Genomic DNA, 19,279 nt, shown 5'->3' on the forward strand with positions numbered 1-19,279 from the left:
TACGACACAACATGCAACATCATATCTCATTGGATATAATATCAGATGTAATTCATATGACCAAGATTCCTATATTTACATATAGACAAACACTGACCACCGATGGTTTATATTATTGATCTTTTTACAGTGTCATTCTCTGCAGACAAGGATTTATTACGCACGTGCACCTTGTGTGGCCTTCCTGGTACCGTCTATAAGGTTTTGGAGAGTAAATGGGACGGGGGCACCCGTTAAACAAATCAAGGACAAACATCAGCCAATCACACATCACCGTGTATGCAAACGCCTACTGAAGAGTAAACACGTGTTGAAGCTTCGCAAAACAAACAGAGGCTGCTGTCAGCATTTCCTCACAACACAAATACTTGCATGTGCGCGCGTGTACACACACGCACACGCACACACACACACACACACACACACACACACACACACACACACACCAAATACTGTACCCCATGCAATGCTAAATAGTAAATAATGCAGTAATTGTATTTTCTGGTGTTGCTTCGGGGTTTAAAGAAAAGAATCTGGCAGAAGACATCTTATCATGGATGATACTACTTTTAACCTGCTTTTTCCTCCAAATAAATATCAAAAATACTGCCTCTCTAATTGGAGAACAACGACATGACACCAAGTGATGACCAACCAGATGGCATGGTGTATTTTGACTCTTTGTTTTCTTTGACAGTAACAAACGGCTGCTCAGAAAACACTATTTCAAATTCATCAGAGGGACATCCCACACAGTTCCTGTCAGGCTAATCATGGAGTGCAGCCTGACACATGTAATGGGAGGAGATCATCAACGGTTGTGTGACAGCCCGTATTGTATTCCGGTTCTATGTAAGTTTTACATCTATGCATGATGTTATCTTACTTAGCACAGAATAGGCATCAAAAACATGTTGCTTTTTCATTTGCGTCTTCTTCCAGATCTACTGAGCCTTTACTCAATATTGTTTGGTAGTTATAATGACAACCAAGCCAAACACTCCAGTATCCACATAGAAACTGTTGCAGCGGCACGTTGGTTTCACTTTGATTTTGTTTTTGTTTTTTTATTCAAGCACAGTGCCCAGTTTGATCGCTGCAAGAGATAATATTAGCAAACATCTTCTTTCAGGATTTCAGCATGTATTTGACAATGAGGAGTAAGACAAAAAAAACACACACACACACACACACACACACAAAGGAAGGGCTCAACAGATTGGTTGTCATGGCCCCTTCCATCTGCCAGACCACACAGAGTCATTTCTATCCAGCTTTGCCAAGACAAAGACAGAAGAACGTTTGTGACTGAAAAACAACAATCATCTTGTCACTGGTCCATACTGCAAGTCTCATGGGAACACTTTCCTCCCATTGATAACTGACAGAATCTTCACCAATTGTTGCAGGTAAGTGGGTAGGTTTACACCTTGGAATGTGCTGTATAACCATGAGGCTCTCTTTGCATGAAGAGGTTTTGGGCGGATCTGTTGCATTTGAAGCCGTACATAGTTGGAGAGCAGACATCATGCCAAGGGATGCTTCCCTTTGCCAAAGATAACAGCCTGGTATACTTGCTGCCATGTTGGGCTACAATGAGGTTGACTTCAAGGGATAATGTGCAAATTTTTGAAATCACTTTCAACAAATTTCATTTCATTCACTAAAACGCATACATTTTGAGTGGGTCTAGATGCACTGTTTTGAAAACAGAAACAATACAAAAGATCAAAAAAGGAAATCATTTTTGTGTTAATTTGGTTCCCAATTAAGACACACCAGTCTCAATTTGTGAAAGAGAAAAAATATAGACATTTCAAAAAAGGCACAACCAGCTGGTGTGATAACTAGCGGTTTAGATTTGACTGGTTTCAGGTACTGGTAGAGAGCTCAGTGATAATGAAATGAAAAAAAAAAGTATGGTTGGTCTAGTTGTTTGGTTAAGAAAAATAACCAGTGGTTCTGGGGAATTGATAATAAAAAAAAAGAAACTGAACAATATAGTGATGGATATTTGGTATGTGGCTTGTCATGCTGCTGAAGTGAGCAAACAGCTGCTGTAGAAGTTTGAGGAATGAAAGCAAAGATTATCTAGCTCGTGTTTAGCCTCTGGCGCATGAAATAATGAGGATCTCTACATTCACATTGGAAACGCGTTTAATGTGGTAGATGGCGTGGTTGCAGCTCATCACATCCCCCAGCAACACACACACACTCCTCCTTTCTTATATTCCCCACCTCCCATCCACCGTGCATTGTACACAAACTGGAGTGCTGGTTGGCATGTGGTGCAGAGAATGAGTCAGACTGCCCACCAGCTGTGACCAGGGCTTGCCAGTCGAGTGGAGTAAAGATATTTTATGCAGGGCAGGCAACAGCCAACAACATTGGTGTGGGTGCTTCACGGGGCTATTTGGATGGAGGCCAACAACACGCTACGATGTTGGATTATTTGGAAAGCTCAATTTATTCACAAATCAGCTCGCATCCATCTTGGTGATTGCTCTGAAAATATTGACAGCGATAAACCCACCGACAGCAAACTGTAGAGTGAGATTCAGAGCACATGACCGTTTGGCAAAAGAAAGACTTTGGGGATGTTTTGTAACAATAGTCACTTGTGTGTCAGTGAACTGAAAAGAACTGTTTGCCTTTCTTCTACTTTTCAAACAGTGTGTTTAAGATTTGAAAAAGGCTGTTGAAAATTAGCCTTTGGCAATGTCACAAAGGCACTAATACCTCAAACGGCCTAGTAACAGCAGCCAGCCAGCTGAGCATTCAGACCTCCAGGAACCTCTGGCTGCTGCTTTGTTTTTATCCACTTCCCAAACATCTTCAAGGTCCATCAGACCTTCAGATTTAGCTTGCAGGAGGCTGTAAACAAAGGGCTCAACGTGCTGTTTTCTGGAGATCACTTGGCTTTCTTTCTGTGCAATAGTTTAAGCAAAGATTACAGTCTGAGATACGAAAGCAAATCTATAAAAATGAGGATGGCATGAGACCTTGTAAGGTTTTCCACTCAAATGAGAAACCTAGATGAGAAAAATACACTTGGTTAATGTGTCACACCCACGCACGCACACACACACACAAACACACCCAACTGCACCCACCCTAATCCTGGCTTTCAACGAAAGAATATTATATTTTCCTGGCCAGAACCCTACTTAGAGGTTAAAGGTACTGCGTCGTCACATTTATCAAATCCACACTGACGTTTATTATCGGCGTTTGACTCATGCACTCCTCGGAGACCAGTGGGCAGCCATCGTGCTGCTCCTGCGGTGGAGATGCCGAGCAGCCGGAGAAAACAAAAACACAAGATTAGCAACAGTATTCAGACACAGTGATTCAAACTCTGGCCGTTTGGTTTGGACCACGGCACTGTTGTATGAGTTTTACTGGCAGCTGCCGAGAGGTGGAGGTTCCTCTTGCGTTTTGAGGCAGTAACTGAAATGCCAGTTCCACCGGCTAACTGAATGGATCCTTGTATTCTTGTATTGAAGGAATCTCTTCTAAAGATATTTCACACAACCAGCGTACACCTAGGTAGAAAGAGCTAATCCACACATTGGGTGGTGGCAGCACATTATGGCCCTTCTGACAAGTCAACAGACTCATAAATGCTTATGAACGTATACAACTGTTGATCTTATAGTGGAGGGGGGGGGGGGGGGACGTGTCAAAATCCTGTCACACACTGGACCCTTGAAACGATGGCTAGTTAGTAGCCTGTTGAGGCTACTTTCAATTCGAACATGGAAGTCAGGATTCTGGGATCAAAGTCACGGGCCGTCAAATAGGCGCTGCCTATTCAGAGCGACATCTACCGTTTAAAATCTCGCGAAGGAAAGGAAAAGGTCGTAAAAGAAGCCTTGACACGTGCCACGCGGCCGTGCAGGGCGTGTAATTGGCCCGAGCGAATCAATCTGTGGAGGGAGTGGGGGAAAATGGGTGGGTGGGGGGAGGGGGGGGGGATGGTCGCCCAGGCCGCCCAGGCACGGCAAGGTTCCAATTTGTGAGACGCACCTGAAGTTACTCCCCTACTTATTGCGACGCAAAAGTTGTCCTGGGTGTCCTCGGTGACCAGAGACAACTCACTGCGTCTGTGCGCGCGTTTTAAAAATAACAACAACAATAATAATAATAATAATAAAAAATAATAATAATAATAATTGAGTGTGCGGGGGGGGAAAAAATTATATTCCTAATAAATAATCGCAGAAATCAAGTATGCACGCCTTGGTGAACGCCTTCATGCGTTGCCTCTCCTTCCTGCTGCCTCCCTCCTGGCTGTGTGTCAGCCTCTGCCTGTGGGTTGGCGGTGTTGGCGACGAGACGCTGCCGCGGCCCAATCCCAGCGCTCGTTTCAAGAGCACAAAGCCTCTTACATATGAGGAAGTAGCAGCCGTGGCCGCGTTAGAAGCCCAAGGAGGCTCCAGCCCGTCGCTCGCACCAGGCACAGGCTGCGTCTCGCTGGCTGCTACCGGACCCGCAGCTCCTCTTCGCGGCCCCTCGTTGGGACGGACGTGGATCGTGGGTCTCTGGCGAGCCGTGGAGCGCGTCTTCGGAGCTCCTTGGGTCCTTCTCACACATCTCGGGCGCCCGGAGACTGGCGGAGCGGCTTTACGCGCCCCGTGTGTCTGCGAGGTGAACGGGCTTAAAGGGGCACAGGGAGGCGCTTCTTCTTCCTCTTCTGCTGCTTCTGCTGCTGCTGCTGCTGCCGCCGCTGCGGCTGCGGCTGCGTGCGAGGCAGGGATCGCAGCGGGTGCCTCGCCTCCTCCGGGGAACATGAGCGGCTCCGTGGGCATCCCCAGCCTGAGCCCGGCGGAGCGCGCCTCGGATGCGTCGCCCTTGTCCTTCTCGAAGGCGGCGATGACGGCGGCGGCGGCGGCGGTGGCTCAGTGCGTCGATGAGGTAATCACCGTGGATCCGCTCACGCAGGAGATGGGGACGGTGACGATCACGGTGGCCATCCAGGCGGCGGAGGACGAGGAGCTCGAGGAGGGCTCGCCCAATCACCTGGATTTCCTCGGCGGCAGCTGCAGCGAGGACGAGCTCGGCAGACACGACAAATCCAGGTTCGGACCCAGTTCATTTCCTCCCACCGACCCCCGGCCGCCTGTTTGCGTTAATTCAGACGCAAACACGTGGCGTCGACAGTGCAGGGTCGAACTATGACTACAAGTCCCCTCGTTGGACTTGACTGAATTATTTTTTCTTCTTCCTTCTCCGTGGGTTACAATTCATTCCGTCACACACACAAATCTGGCTTCCGATGAAGCTTAAAGGGTCGTTGAACTGTTGTCCTGCTTGGGTCCAAGGTTAGTGGAACCTATTAGCGGCGCCCGTGACGTCAGCTTGGGGCTTTTGTCTTCTATGCGTTAAGTTGCGTTGCGAGTGTCAATGGTGTCGGTGGTTTTTGTTGAACTGAGGCCACGCCGCTTGTGTCGACGGACTGTGATCCGGTGCGAGCGGAACGTGTCGAGTCCCAGGCAGGGTGACAGCAAGGAGGCAACAACTGACGTCACAAATGCGCCCAGTTGGGAGTCCTGTCCTTCCCTCCCCCCTCCTCAGGGTGGGATGTCTGGGGGAACTGTTGCGCCACCTGTGGGGCCAGAGTGGCTGCTGTATAAGCAGATGCACCTCGGGGGAGGAGGAAGAGGAGGAGGAGGAGGAGGAGGAGCGGATGAAGGATAGCACCTCCACTTTAATCTAACTCCACCCTACGTCACACAGTCTATTTTTATCCCCAAGGCCTATAAGTTGCGTGCCCAGGGCTGCGTGCGTAAAAGAATGAGTCAGTGACTGGATGCCAGCGGAGGTCATCAATCGCTGCATCCAGTCCCGCATGTCCAGGCGCTGGCCGGTCACACATCCCGACTGCTCCTGAAACTTCCACCACGTCCGTCCAGTGGGAGCAGATGTGATCAGACACCGTCTGAAAGCTTTCAAGGCGACCACAGGGACACGGTGGAGATGGACGGGCTGAGAATTTGCCAGGCAGCGGAGCAGGAGGTTGTTTATTTAAAAAAAAAAAAAAAAAATCTCTGCAGTATTTGACTGTAGCGCCCCGCTAACGCTCAGTCCGTCTGTGTAATTGCGTATTTATTGATGTTATTTTAAAGAGTTGTGTATTTTTGTGATTGCTGACAGAGAAGCATCCTCCAAGTCCGGCTCTCATTATTCACAGCGCCGCCAAAGCTGCGGGGCTCCTGCCAGCTGTGAGGTCAGCAGGCTGGAAAACTAGACTGGAGGGTGTGTGTGTGGCTGAGGGGAAGCAGGCGGTGGCGGGAGGAGGAGGAGGAGGAGGAGGAGGTGAGGGTGGGGGAGAGGGTGGGAGGGGGTGATGAGTCATTCTCGAAAATTTCATTCAGCCCCTCTCAGTCCAGCCGGTGGAGCTACTTACCTGAGCGGATCAGGCGGCGCTGCGGCCACCACCACCACCACCACCACCACCACTGGCACCCCTCCAGCCAGAGCCAGGCGCCGAGCACACCGCCAGTTCTTGTGGATTGCATGAAGCAGATTTTTGTGACCTCGCCATATTCTGTGTGGGAGGCAGCGCCTGTGACTTTGCCTCCCTCAGATGGAGAGGTCTGGGTGGTGTCGGGGCCGGGGATGACACTGGTGTCACGGTCTGGCACCGAGGCGTGGCCGCTGTACGGCTGCGGTGACACACGGCCAGGTGGATAGAGAGATGGATGGATGGATGGATGGATAGATGGATAGATAGATGGGTTTATTTGTCCTTTGCAGTAAATTTGTTTCCACATTCCGTCCAGCCTCAAACAGAGACACACACAGTATACAACTGAAACCACAGCGGTGTCACAGACACACCCTTTCGCCACACACATTTACATGTAGCACATTGCATCGGTGTCACACCGCTTTGTTCAGCTCGGTTATTGCACTGGGCATGAAGCTTTTGCTGAATTTGACCCTTTTCCAGGCTGTTGTTCTGTACCGGTGACTGGGTGGGAGCAGCATGAAGTGTGGCTTGAAGGGGTGACTGAGGTCGTGTGCCATAGAATGCACTCTGCTCTGCGTACGGCGGCTGTGCTGTTGAGATCTGCTAGGTTTGTGGTGGGGACTCAATGATGTTGGCAGCCCTGTGTGTGTGTGTGATCTGTGTGAGTCTCTTCCTGTGTGGCGCTGACAGCATGTTGAAGAAGCAGGGGCAACAGCAGAGGTTGGGGGAGGGGGGGCGGCAAACTGCTCTGTTGTTTGCCGTCGGGGATGTGAAACTGTGCTGATGGCGACGATGTCCGTTGTTCCTCGCACACAGCGGCGCAGGGACCAGCGGAGGAGAGCTGGAGGAGGAGAGCTGGAAGCCCCCCGACACCGAACTCATCCAGAAGCTGGTCTCCCAGATTGAGTACTACCTGTCTGACGAAAACCTGGAGCACGACGCCTTCCTGCTCAAACACGTCCGGCGCAACAAACTGGGATTTGTCAGCGTCAAGCTGCTCACTTCATTCAAAAAGGTAACTGCTGCTCCGACGCACAACTTTTTTTTTTTGTTTGTTTTTTTCTGGGAAAACAGCTGTGCACCTGTCTGTCAAACACAACACAACACAACACAACACACTGTCACCCGGACGTGGCGGCGCTTCAGGCTCAGGCAGTCAGGCTTTGCGTCACCAGTCGTTCCTGTGCTCATGCTCTCCTCTCATATCAGCTCGCAGGCTAATTTTACCTTGCGCGGCGAGGCGCTGAAGGCAGGAAGTTTGCATGTGGTAACTTGATTACAATGCTATCTGCAATGCTGCTGTGGATCGGAGAGCATCACTGGTAAAAAGGCAGAGCACGCATCGCTGGTTCGGCTCTACATGAAGTTTCTAGTCATTGATTGTAAAGATGAGTTTACGGTAGGACAGAGACTCACAACTATTTTAATTGACTGCTGTCTTGTCTGTTGCTGAATTCCTATTGAGGGCTTCATTCATTCATTCATTCATTCATTCATTCATTGTGTATGAATGGAATTGGTTGCCAGGTAAGCCAAGATTGTCACTGCAAAATAAGTTTTATGAAAAATATCTTTGAGATTTAGTCTTTTAAAAAAAGATAAGCAGTGTAAAATCAGCTTGTTGTCCGTCTTCCTTGGCTCTACATGGACTGTCAAAGCTAAGATGGCTCCATGGCTTCAGCGTCTGTCTGTCTGTCTGTCTGTCAAGATGGATCAACGTGCTACCATAACAAGGCCACGCCAAGACTTTGTTAAACGAGTTCTACCTCGCACATTCTTTTTTTTATTTATTTTTTGTTAGGCTGGGCTTCTGGATGAGTTGTTTTCATACTTTGAATATTTGGGATTTTTTTTTTAAACTTGCGTAACAGTCAAGAGATCGGTAGGATGGAGGTTGCTGACACCAACTCCCAGAGAAACCATGTGAAGAAACAGGGAAACTGGAACCACAGCATGAAAACATCTGCAATAGCCATGGAATGAATTGAATATTAAATTAGTTGTGAGTGATTTTTAACCGATTGTTACACTCATGGCCGGTTGGCCCCACTTGGCAAAAGAAAAATTGTGAATACTATTTTTATGAAATTAATATTAGCCAGAATCTTAAAGGCATTTTAGTGGCCATTAGTGACAATGATATATATATTTTCTAGCCTTTTGAATATTTAGTTTTGAGGCTTTCAGGCGGTCCGATTCCACCCCCCCCCGGACCACCCTGTATTTTGCACACTGATTGTTCTCGTTGTTGTTGTTGTTGTAAAATCCACCCACCGCCCCCACCTCCTAACCCCGAGTCCCGGTCTCTCGGCAGGTGAAACACTTGACTCGCGACTGGAGAACGACGGCCTACGCCCTGAAACACTCCAAGATTCTGGAGCTGAACGACGAGGGCCGCAAGGTGCGGCGCAAGTCCATCGTGCCCGTCTTCGCCAGCGAGTCGCTGCCGAGCCGCATGCTGCTGCTGAGCGACCTGCAGCGGTGGCCCGAGCTCGCCGCGCTGGCCGTGGACAACGGCGGCGCCGGCGAGGGCGGCGCCACCCAGCAGGAGCAGCTGATGAAGCTGCTGCTGAAGGCGTTCGGCACCTACGGCGCCATCTCCTCCGTGCGAATCCTGAAGCCCGGCAAGGACCTGCCGGCCGACCTGAAGCGGCTGAGCGGCCGCTACTCGCAGCTGGGCGCCGAGGAGTGCGCCATCGTGGAGTTCGAGGAGGTGGAGGCGGCGGTGAAGGCCCACGAGGCGGTGGGGGGCTGCGAGGAGGGCGGCGGGGGCGATCCCAGCGCCGCGGGCCTGAAGGTGGTGCTGATCGGCACCAAGCCGCCCAAGAAGAAGGTGGCCAAGGAGAGACCCGGCGCTCCGGACAGCCTCATGCGCAAGAGCCGCTCGCTCAACAGCCGCGTGCGCGAGCTGCAGTACCACGGCGGCGACGACTCGGCCTGCAGCTCCTCGGACACGGAGAGCACCCCCGCCTCCCCCCGGCTGGCCCGCAAGTCGCAGTCGTGCAACAAGCTCAGCCCCACCACGGCGGCGGCGGTGGCGGCGGGCGGGGGCGCCGCCTTCCAGAACAACCACCTGAGCCCGGGCCTGTCGCCCCGCAGCAGCCCCTGGTCCAGCCCGCGGGCCAGCCCCTGCCCCCAGCGCAAGTCCCCTCACGCCCACAAGTCCCCGCTGGCCACCGGCGACGGGCGGCTGAGCCCCGAGCCGGGCCGCCGCTGGGCCGACTACTCGTCGGACAGCAGCCTCACGCCGTCCGGCAGCCCCTGGGTGCAGCGGCGGAAGCAGGTGGCGTCGCAGGAGAGCAGCCCGGTGGGCAGCCCCATGCTCGCACGCAAGATCCAGAACGCCGACGGGCTGCCGCCGGGCGTGGTGCGGCTGCCACGGGGCCCCGACGGCACGCGGGGCTTCCACTGCGTGGCCCTCGGCGAGAGGGGGAAGAGCGCCGCCACTCAGACTTGATTGGCGGAGGGGTGGGTGCGTTCCTCACTCCCCCTCCCCCCCGCAGGGAAAAGAGAGGAAAAAAAAAATATGAAAAAAAGATGCTAGATTTGAAATGTGAGCTTCCCTTGGCCGTGTCGCTCAGCCCCAACTTGCTTATTTGAGACTGCATAGGTATATTTTTGTTGAGTGCATCAGTTCCCAGTCTTTGTTATATTTTTATAAAATGTTTTGAGTTACTATGGTAACGTTAGTGATTTACTAAAGGGAATTTAAGTGATGTATATTCATGTTTCTTTGAAAAGAATGGATCATGTCACCATCATTGCTGTCTGAAATTGCGGGTCAGAGATGAAATTCCAGTGATTCTTTCGTCTTCTTTTTTTTAAAATCAAAGTGTCCTTTGTCTTGCGTGTAAAAGCTCACATCATATGTGGATGATGTATAAATGTGTATGTGGCATAGGCACATGGAGCACATGCCTTGTCTGTATTTTGTCTTCTGTGAGTTCTTTCTTCTTTTTTTTCTTTTTATAAATCCTTTGAACTGAACATCATTGTCCCACTGCCATAAAGGTTTTGACAGCTCGGACGTGACATTTTTTTAGTTTCCTTTTTTAATTTTTGAGTACATTGGCACTTAGTTTGGAGGGGTTTCCGTGAGCCCTGCAGGTAGAGCTGCTTTATTTATTTTTTTAAGCTTTATTTTTATGTTCCTACTCGCTATTTGTCATTTGTTTTTGTCATTCTAAGCTCACAGTAAGGTTTGAAAAATCAGGTCTGGCAGGTTAAATGTTAATCTGAGCTGGGGTATTTGTACAGTGTGACTCCTATTGTACAAATAAATCACTAAAAAAAAAAAATTGCATTTGGCCCGACTTCCCTTTGTTTGTGACACACTTTGGTTGAGCTGATGTCGCGGGATCACTATTTTCTAATTGTAGACTGAAATGACACCGACTTGTGGGATTTTCTCACTGGAGTCTCCCTCACACAGCAGAGCATTCAAGGAACTTTGACTCTTATTTTGAAACTGTGACATGGACATCGTGTTTGTCTGTGAGTCTTGAGTGGCACTCACCTGTAGATCTTCTCGACTGGCAGAAAGGTCGACGCAGCTCATCGACGACCAACAGTCGGAGCTGAAGTTCACGTTGCTGTTTTGGTAGCAAACAAACAAAAGTATTATTATTGTCCAGTAACATGAGACAACTTGTGCAATGACTCAGTCAAGTTATTTTTTTCATGCCGGTCGTGGACTATGTATAACTCTGGTCGCCCACCTGGCACCAGCCAGCGTGAGAACGTCCCTGTCGGCTCTCTTCCTTCCCTCTCCTCGCTCATCTTTCTCGCCAACTCAACAGCGCCTCCTTTGGCCTCTGTGGCTCCTTGCCATTAGAAAACAAACGGATTAGTGGGTTGACTAGTTTACTCCAGCCAGCCAGGCAAGAGGTGCGGTAATGCGCCTGTGCCAGGCAGCCAACCACCAGCTGGTCGAGTAGAGTCGTCCTGTATCAGACTGAAGAGATCCAATCTGAACCGACTTGGCTCTGGTCCATCAAACCCAGAACTCTGTCATGCCAGCCGGGATTTGATTTTCTGGCTCGTGCTGTTTTTCAGACGCATTATTTCCGTCTCTATGCTCACAATGTTGTAGTCTTAATTTTAGCTTTTTATAAACTGTTGCAGATTTTTTTTTTTTTTTTAATTGATGTTGTTTGAAGTATGAACTGAAGTGCAGCAAATCTAAGGCTGCTGCAACAGCATTCCTCTCGAACCTTCTCAACCTTTTGGCAAACGCGTCACCGGGAAGACGCCAGCTACCTCAGGTGATGTCTGGCAGAGTTCCTTTCAAAGGCCAGGTTGTCTCTTTTCGCTCGTGTCCGTGCGCTGGATGAAAGAACACGACTTGAAGTTGAACCCCGGCTAAGGCAGCGGTTGTCGTCCAATAGCGGCTCGCCGTTTATACTTTAGGGTGCAGCGTGTTTTATCCCCGCATCGGTTCACTCTGCTAATTAGTGTTTGTTTTGCAGCATACAAGTGGCTGAAGCGTCCGTTCTGCCCATGCGCTGTTTTATAAATGCATTTCATGCAACCACGCAGGTGAAGGGGAGCAGAGTGCAGCGCGAGCGAGCGAGCGAGCGACACACAGAGTGGCTATAGACTTTAGAATGCGTTCGTTAGCAACGCACTTTTTCTTTTTCTTTTTTTTTTTAACCACTTGTTGTTATGGTTTTGTCTCTTGTGTTTCAAGAGCATCGCACGCTCTGTTGGGCGGTCCCAGCTGCTTAAGATCAGAACCGACGCCCCCAGAACTCACGAGCAGCGACGCAGCTGCGTGGGATTGTGTCAGCCACGGATGGATAAACTTTTGTGCTCCATTCGCAAAATGGGGAAGTTTGTCATTTTGCATTGACGTCACATTTTGATAGATAACGCCGAGATCCCTCAGCGCACCCGAGCATAAATGCCTTAAAATGAGTCCATTAGTCTCGTGAAAAGAATTTAATAAGCACCCACAATTAGTGATGGTTTCATCATTTACAAAAAAAAAAAAAAAAAAAAAAAAAAACGGAAATAAAAGAAGCCCAAATTCAATTACCCCTCTGGTCATTGTTCCATAATTTCACTGCAGCCGCGGTGATGAAATGAAGTCGTTTCACATCATTTCCCCCAGACATCATTTTCCCAAACAGAAAATGCCATCCTCTGATTACAGCAGCTTTGTTTGGGACCTGGAGTGTAGGTGTTCATAATGCCATGTCATTCCGTGTGCAGCTCTTTATTTAAATAGTCCCTCACCGCAGCTCCGTATAATGAACCGTACGTGTTCAAACGGCTGTAAATAATAGTTACATCACAAACATGCATTTGCCTGTGACATGGGAAATATCATGCTCGTTCACAGGTGACTGAAGCTGACGGCCAAAGTTAATCTTTTTTTTTTTTTGTTTATAGCAGCCCTGCATGATTCATTCCAACGGATGTCATGTTGGGACAGTTTGTGCCGTAAACTCATGCATGGACTAGCTTTGAAGCACTTGTTTGAATTTCAAGCTTCCAAAAGGTGCGAGGTGGACAGAGAGAAAAGATGCAGAGCCTCTCGCAGGCTGTATTCCACATGTGCATGTCAAACACTTGCATCAGTCTGTGGGAAGGAACTGCAGAGGCCCCCCGAGTGCCAGTGGGCGGCATCAAACTTTGAGGAACTCAAATCAGGGTGGAGTGAACTTACGCCACACCAAGGGAGCAGCCAATCAAAAGAGTCGACACAAAGATTCCAGAAGTTACTAGAGAGAACACCCTCCCCCACCCCCCCATCAACGCCTCCGACATTGTATTACGCAACAAGTGCAGTTGTATCTATTAAAAATACAGTGGTGCTGTTCTCAAAAGTCATGAAGCTCCTCACTCTGGTCTTCAACCACCATCCTTCACCTAGCTAGCTAGATAGCTAGATAGCTATTTTGTACAATTGATGGCAACTCTTAAATAAATACGAAAGATTCAGATTTTTGTTGTTGTTGCACCGACTGTGTTGCATTATCTTGGCTTGAACGACCTCACTGACAAAAGACATCTCTGAACGGGACAGCTTGTGGACTCTTTGTAATGCCTCCTGCGACCTTCCGCTTTTGTTGCGACACCAGTTTTGCGCAATAGAGCCAGTAAATCTCACAGTGACACTGCGAATACAGAAAACACTCTTCTTCCACAATTTTATTTTCATAACTTAAAAAATAATTCATTTACACCATTCCAACAGATTTAAGTGACATGACCGTCAAAACAGAGACATATTTACATACAGGGTGACTGCGTTGGTGCCACACTTTTGAGCAAACTTAGTTTTAGCAGGTGTTCTTTTTACAATGTAAAGAATGAGAGCAGCAAACAAGACCAAAAAAAAAAAAAAGATCCACGAGCTACTGCAGTTTGCATGTGCAACACAGTTTGTCGCATTTTTACAATATACAATCGTAAACAAACTTAAGATATCTGCATTCTCCAAATATTTGAGTGCACGTTATTGCAGGGGATGAAAAAAAACATAACCCAGCCATTCTCATTGTAGGTTTCAAGTAGGTCTTGCGTAACAATTTATACAACTTGTAGGGCGTCAGCAGCGAGCCTGTTTGATTTGAGGCACAGATTCAGTCATCTGGCCCTCCTCTGGATGACGCTGCTGCTGCTGCTGCTCCACTTGTGGCCTGTTCTGCTGACTCAGTGTCGAGAAGGTTAAAAACTATTGGCTTCACCTCAAAGGAGGACTATATTCCTTTCTATTTTTTTCTTCATATTTGTGAGTCTTGGCCGTTCTTAGTGTTCCTCTTGGAATCATAAATATCCCTGTAGCCACGGTTAGCATTAAAACCCTGCAGGCGCGTTTGCTAGCAACACGAGAGAAGCACAACACGGCTCCGAGGTGAACGCGACGCGCGGCAGGAAACCGACGCTAACTATACATCAGCATGGCCGTGTCGAGACGCCACTTAAGACGTGATTGCCCGCTTCCCCGACCCCCGCACAGCTCCTTGTGCAGATTCTTAACACCGACGGCAGGGACAGGATGGTTGTGTGGGCAGAGACGTCAAAGCTGTAATAAGGAAAACACTTCTTTGCCGAGCAGATGGGATGAGGATGTGTTGCGCACCGAGCTCAGGCGGGCAAACGTGCTAAGAACACGGCATCTCAGATCTCAGATATTAAGAGAGGGGAAAGCGGTGTGAAGCAGAAGAGGGCGCACAAACCGCCGGCCAGGCACGTCTCCACAGCGCCGCCTCAGATGTAGAGGGAGCCGTCAGCAGGCCCCACGTAGCCCACCCCTATGAGGAGGACGTCTATCAGAGTCCAGATGCCCAGGCCTCCGAAGCTGAACAGTTTGCCCAGACCTTCTCTCCACTGGCCCAGATAAAACCGGTCGGCTCCAAAGCCGCCCAGCGTGATGCTGTGGAGAGAAAGCGGGCGTCAAACATGCGAGGGGCACAAAAAAAAAAAAAAAAGAAGCGCACAACTTGTTGTAGAGCATCCCTGCAAGTCCTCCTTAGCGTCGGCGCTCGTCCAAACTCTCACCTGAGTGCCAACGCTGTCGACCACTTGTAACCGCCGGTCCAGTTACAGAACAAACGCTTCTGGAATCGTCTTTTGCCTGCGAAGAAACACCAAAACAAATGTGAAATACTAGAGGTGTCAAATCCTCCAGTCATAATTTGTTCCATAGACAACAGAATCACATTTATCATGAAGTTCAAGAAAAATTTACTGATGTTCATTCGGGGAAGGGGGGGGGGCATGTAGCATGTATAAAACACAAGTGTATAACAAAGTCAGTCAAGTTCTTCATTGTAACTGACTGACAGCAAATTGTCAGCTAAAGATAGAAGCGTCTTCTAAAAATACTTCTCTGGTATGTGAAAAATCTGCATGGAAGTCCACAGTTACGGAACAATGCGGCCTGCGCGCTCATCTGCTACACCTGAACAGTGCACAGACTACATGATTCCAAAATGTGTCATTCTAGACCAAATCTCTACTGGAAAAAAGCAGCTAAAACATTCACGCTTACTATGAGCACTGCACTAGTGCTGCTAAATGCTAATCTTTGAAAAATGAGGAACAACTTCAACACTCTTTTTCAACAACAAGTGCGACGACTCGCGCCTGAAGTCCACACTGTCACAAAGCAGGAGAAGCGGGTCATACCTAAACAATGTACATGGTCCAACACATCGCAGGTGGCGTTGTAGCGCTTGCGCGGACAGGACACCGTCATACAGTTGGTAGAGTTAGAGCAGCGGTACTGGGACGGGTCCAGCTGCCAGCAGAACTGACACGGGATGGAGAGAGAGAAGCCGCTTTCCTGCTGGCCCGACTCCTCCTGCAAAACAGGCCAATGTGGGTCGTCATGAAAGAGACGGAAGCAAAACCAAAACACTGCAGCAGCATCGTCGTCATCATCATCATCATCATCATCATCATCATCATCATCATCAGCCACAGACAGGCATCCATTGAGGTGACTACTGTCAGGGAATATGGTTGTTTACATAATTGCACGCTCATCAGCTATTTTAAAAGGCACAATGTTCCAACTGCTCCTTGACAGACAGACAGACAGACAGACAGACAGCAGACAGCAGACAGATAGATAGATACACTTCAATGATCCAAGATTGGGAAACTACACTGTTGCAGCACTTAATAAACAGTACAAAAAATAAGCTATACAGTAGTTACAGTAGATACAAAAACACTCAAATCAATCTAATGTACAACAAACAAACAAGGCCGATGTGCAAAAGACGTTCAAAGCAGCAATAAGCAAGACTGCAGAAACCATTAGTGCATTATTTGCCACTGAGTGTAGAAAGTAGTCAAGATAAAGAAGAAGCAGGTGCATCCACACTGATAGTGTGTGTACTATATGTACACTGGTCAAGGAGCAATAAATGGTTAGGAAAAAATAAATTAATGGTACTCACTATACAATGAACCCCAGTTTTTGGCCTGCAAGTGAAGGTAGCTGGTTTCTTGTATGTGCAGTTGTGATGGTAACTGCAGTGAATGCAATCAGCAGGCAAGCGGCTACACAACCCCCCGCTGGGACACTTGGCAGCGTAGCCCTCGTCATCTGCAGGAGACACTGCAAAACAGTAGAAAACAAAGGTGAGCCGTCGGTCCTTCCAGTTCCTGATTACAGCAATCGAGCTGAGGGGGTCGACTGGGTCGGAGCACAGCTGGCCTCGTCATGTTTATATGCAAAGCTATGCAACGGAGAACTGCTTCTGTTTTTCTGAAACAGTAAAAATAATAATAATAATGTCTGAATAGGGCCCAGAGTATGCAAAATTCTCTTTATTGATGTTTTTTTTAGAATATATATTATGTCTCCAGTCTCTCAAGGAAATGCCCCAGATGTGAGTAGACAGTCTACTCCTTACTGATTTTGTTTGGTTTTGTTTATACAGAGCAAACAAGAGAGATGTGTCACAAGGTCACCGCTAACTTCGCACAGCCAGGTGGTTGTTCTGCCTTCGTAGACCTGCTGCTTGTCATCTCATCACAGAGAGCAAACATTTGACAGGAAGCTAAATCAAGATTTCGATGCATACTTTGTCCTGTCTTTTGCAGGGCTAATAATGCAAGGTTGTTGTTTTTTTAATATCTATAGTGTTTTTGTGTGATTAAACATGCCACTACATCTGTGATTGGATGAAATATGAACATGAGCGACTTTCTTCATGAGACCCCTGAAGAAAATTAGAAGGACGCGTAGTGTGGCTTATTTCAAAACCGTGGAAAAGAGTTTCACTTGAGTCCTTACATACAGTACTACCCAGAACATTAGAATCTCCTGAGGAGATTTCCCCATGTGTGAACTCTTCCAAGCCGACCCAAGACAGACTTGTTCAAGGCTCAGGAACCTTTTGCAGGTGTTTTGGATTCTTTGGACTCTTTGAAGCTACAAAACTGAAGCTTTTTCACGGTATTCTAATTTTCTGAGTTTGTGGGTTTGTGGTTTTAATAAGCTGAAAATCTTCATCAGCAAAGTTACAACAAGGAACTGCTTGAGATGTCAATTTGCGTGGAATGGCTCAATAAAAGTTTTTGCTCTTCATCTTTTATGTTAAATTGCCAACATAAAACAACTTTTACTTGATATTCTAATTTTTCGGGTAGTACCTGCATATATTTATCAAACATAAACCTTTAGTTATGACTTGGTGGTCGCTGACCTGAGGCTGGGACCACCGGGCTGGTGATGACAGGGCCGTGCGGAGCATCTCGGGTGTGAGGACGCTCCTGGCCAACATGGGGGGAACTCAAGTAGCCTGACAACACAAAACACACGACAAATATGACACACGACTCTCTGCAGCCTGTAATGAAAGGTACTTTGCAAGTTGTATCGTTATTTGCCAAACGACTTTTGAAAACAACATTACACGCTAACACGTCAGACGACCTCGAACGGGCCGGAACAGAGCAATAACGTCACGTTTCTACCAATAAACTAATCAATCGGCTGAGTCTGTTCGATCAGACAATCGGTTGGCTGTTTGAAGAGAGCAGGAGCAGACAGCACAATGCCGCTCATATCGGAAAAATCCATCAAACAGGAGACATTGTCCTCCTCCCTGTGTGAGAATGACAGCTGCTCAATCTGCGCGACTCACTGTTATCGTTGTTAGCCAGTAGCTAGCTCGAAGGCTAACCTCTCAATGCTAATACAGGGAGGGCAGGAAGCAATGGAGCCGAGCAGTAAAACCCTCCCTGCGCATTCCTGAGTCAATCCGGCTCACATTTTACTTGAGTTACGCCTAAACCATACCGTTGACACACTGGAGGACCAGGTCCATTAACAAGACGGTGACAATCCCAAAGGTTTTGAAGCACCGTCCCCTGTCCGGTCTCCAGAGCTCACAGCTCGGAGCCATTGTTGCAGAGGAGCTTCCAAAGAGGCCTTTAAGGCCAATGGGAAACACCAGCATCGACGGCGCCAAAGCGAAAGTTCGCGGTTTTGGAATCGCCTTTTGGAACATAAATTCAACCTATTTCAGACTTAAAAAAAACAAACAAAAACATTTTAACTGCTCCTGGTCAATTAGCGTATATTTTCATCGAACAATTTGTAATTTCACTTGCAAGACGGAGAGGTAAATAGTTAAATACACTTCTATACTACAATTATATTTTATTTTTTTTTATTTTTTTTAAATGCATGATATTAATGATAGAAACCCCCTCTAAAATATTTCCACTACTGTGACGTCGCGTCACTATCCAAACGAAGTAAGGAGAGAAGTAAGAGTGATAATCTATTTTCCATCTTTAGTGAATGCATCATCAGTATCATATGGGGTAGGCGCGTGGATGTCGGAATTTCCTGGTTTTCATCTGACCACGCCCACAGCACAAATACCGCTTGACATAAGAATTATGAACTTCAATGAATATCATTTTAAAAATAATCATTAGTTTGTCTGTTCTTTGGGCTGAACCTTTTTTTAATTTATTTATTTATTTATTTTTATGTGATTTGAACTGTATTCTTCTTCAGTAAACTGCTTTAACTGCTGTTTAAAGAGAGGGGGGACAGTTGGGACTTGGGGTAAAACCAAACTTTGAATTTTGATCAAGTGAGTGAGTTTGATGCAGAGAATCATCCATCCATCCATCCATCCATCCCATTTTCAATAGCCGCTTCCTCCTGCACTTAGGGCTGCAGGGGCAGAGAATCATGTGAAATATAATATGGCCAAGTGTGAAGATCTATATGTGCAGTTCAGGTTGGTATTCTCCTCTTGATATTGAAACAGGTTGCTTGGTGGGCGCTGACGAGAAACACGGGCTCAATTTAGGAAAAGT

The 19,279-nt window shown here is 47.8% G+C and overlaps 2 protein-coding genes across 2 annotated transcripts; one reads left to right on the forward strand and one right to left on the reverse strand.

Annotated features, from left to right (window-relative positions):
* Window positions 1–3,992: 3,992 nt before the first annotated feature.
* larp6a (La ribonucleoprotein 6, translational regulator a) lies at window positions 3,993–10,496 on the forward strand. Its single transcript, XM_076047197.1, has 3 exons — window positions 3,993–5,081; window positions 7,292–7,490; window positions 8,790–10,496. The coding sequence occupies exons 1-3, from the start codon at window positions 4,234–4,236 to the stop codon at window positions 9,930–9,932; spliced, it is 2,190 nt and encodes a 729-aa protein (XP_075903312.1). The 5' UTR covers window positions 3,993–4,233; the 3' UTR covers window positions 9,933–10,496.
* Window positions 10,497–13,606: 3,110 nt separating this feature from the next.
* tm2d3 (TM2 domain containing 3) lies at window positions 13,607–18,440 on the reverse strand. The gene is made up of 6 exons (XM_076047057.1): window positions 18,243–18,440; window positions 17,647–17,742; window positions 16,393–16,553; window positions 15,614–15,788; window positions 14,984–15,059; window positions 13,607–14,858 (listed from the first exon to the last, which is right to left on the reverse strand). The coding sequence occupies exons 1-6, from the start codon at window positions 18,400–18,402 to the stop codon at window positions 14,693–14,695; spliced, it is 834 nt and encodes a 277-aa protein (XP_075903172.1). The 5' UTR covers window positions 18,403–18,440; the 3' UTR covers window positions 13,607–14,692.
* Window positions 18,441–19,279: the final 839 nt, after the last annotated feature.

Source organism: Nelusetta ayraudi, unplaced genomic scaffold, assembly GCF_046127955.1.
Source record: "Nelusetta ayraudi isolate G7.1 ecotype Tasmania unplaced genomic scaffold, CSIRO-AGI_Nayr_v1 ptg000005l, whole genome shotgun sequence".
In the NCBI taxonomy this organism is placed as follows: domain Eukaryota; kingdom Metazoa; phylum Chordata; class Actinopteri; order Tetraodontiformes; family Monacanthidae; genus Nelusetta; species Nelusetta ayraudi.

Excerpts from the sequence above, each read along its gene's own strand:
- larp6a (XM_076047197.1), top strand. The coding sequence starts at position 4,234 with ATGCACGCCTTGGTGAACGCCTTCATGCGTTGCCTCTCCTTCCTGCTG. Across the intron at positions 5,082-7,291 it reads GGCAGACACGACAAATCCAG|CGGCGCAGGGACCAGCGGAG; the intron begins GTTCGGACCCAG and ends CCTCGCACACAG. Across the intron at positions 7,491-8,789 it reads TGCTCACTTCATTCAAAAAG|GTGAAACACTTGACTCGCGA; the intron begins GTAACTGCTGCT and ends GTCTCTCGGCAG.
- tm2d3 (XM_076047057.1), bottom strand. The coding sequence starts at position 18,402 with ATGCTGGTGTTTCCCATTGGCCTTAAAGGCCTCTTTGGAAGCTCCTCT. Across the intron at positions 17,743-18,242 it reads GGTCCTCCAGTGTGTCAACG|GCTACTTGAGTTCCCCCCAT; the intron begins GTATGGTTTAGG and ends TTGTGTTGTCAG. Across the intron at positions 15,789-16,392 it reads AAACTGGGGTTCATTGTATA|GAGGAGTCGGGCCAGCAGGA; the intron begins GTGAGTACCATT and ends CCTGTTTTGCAG.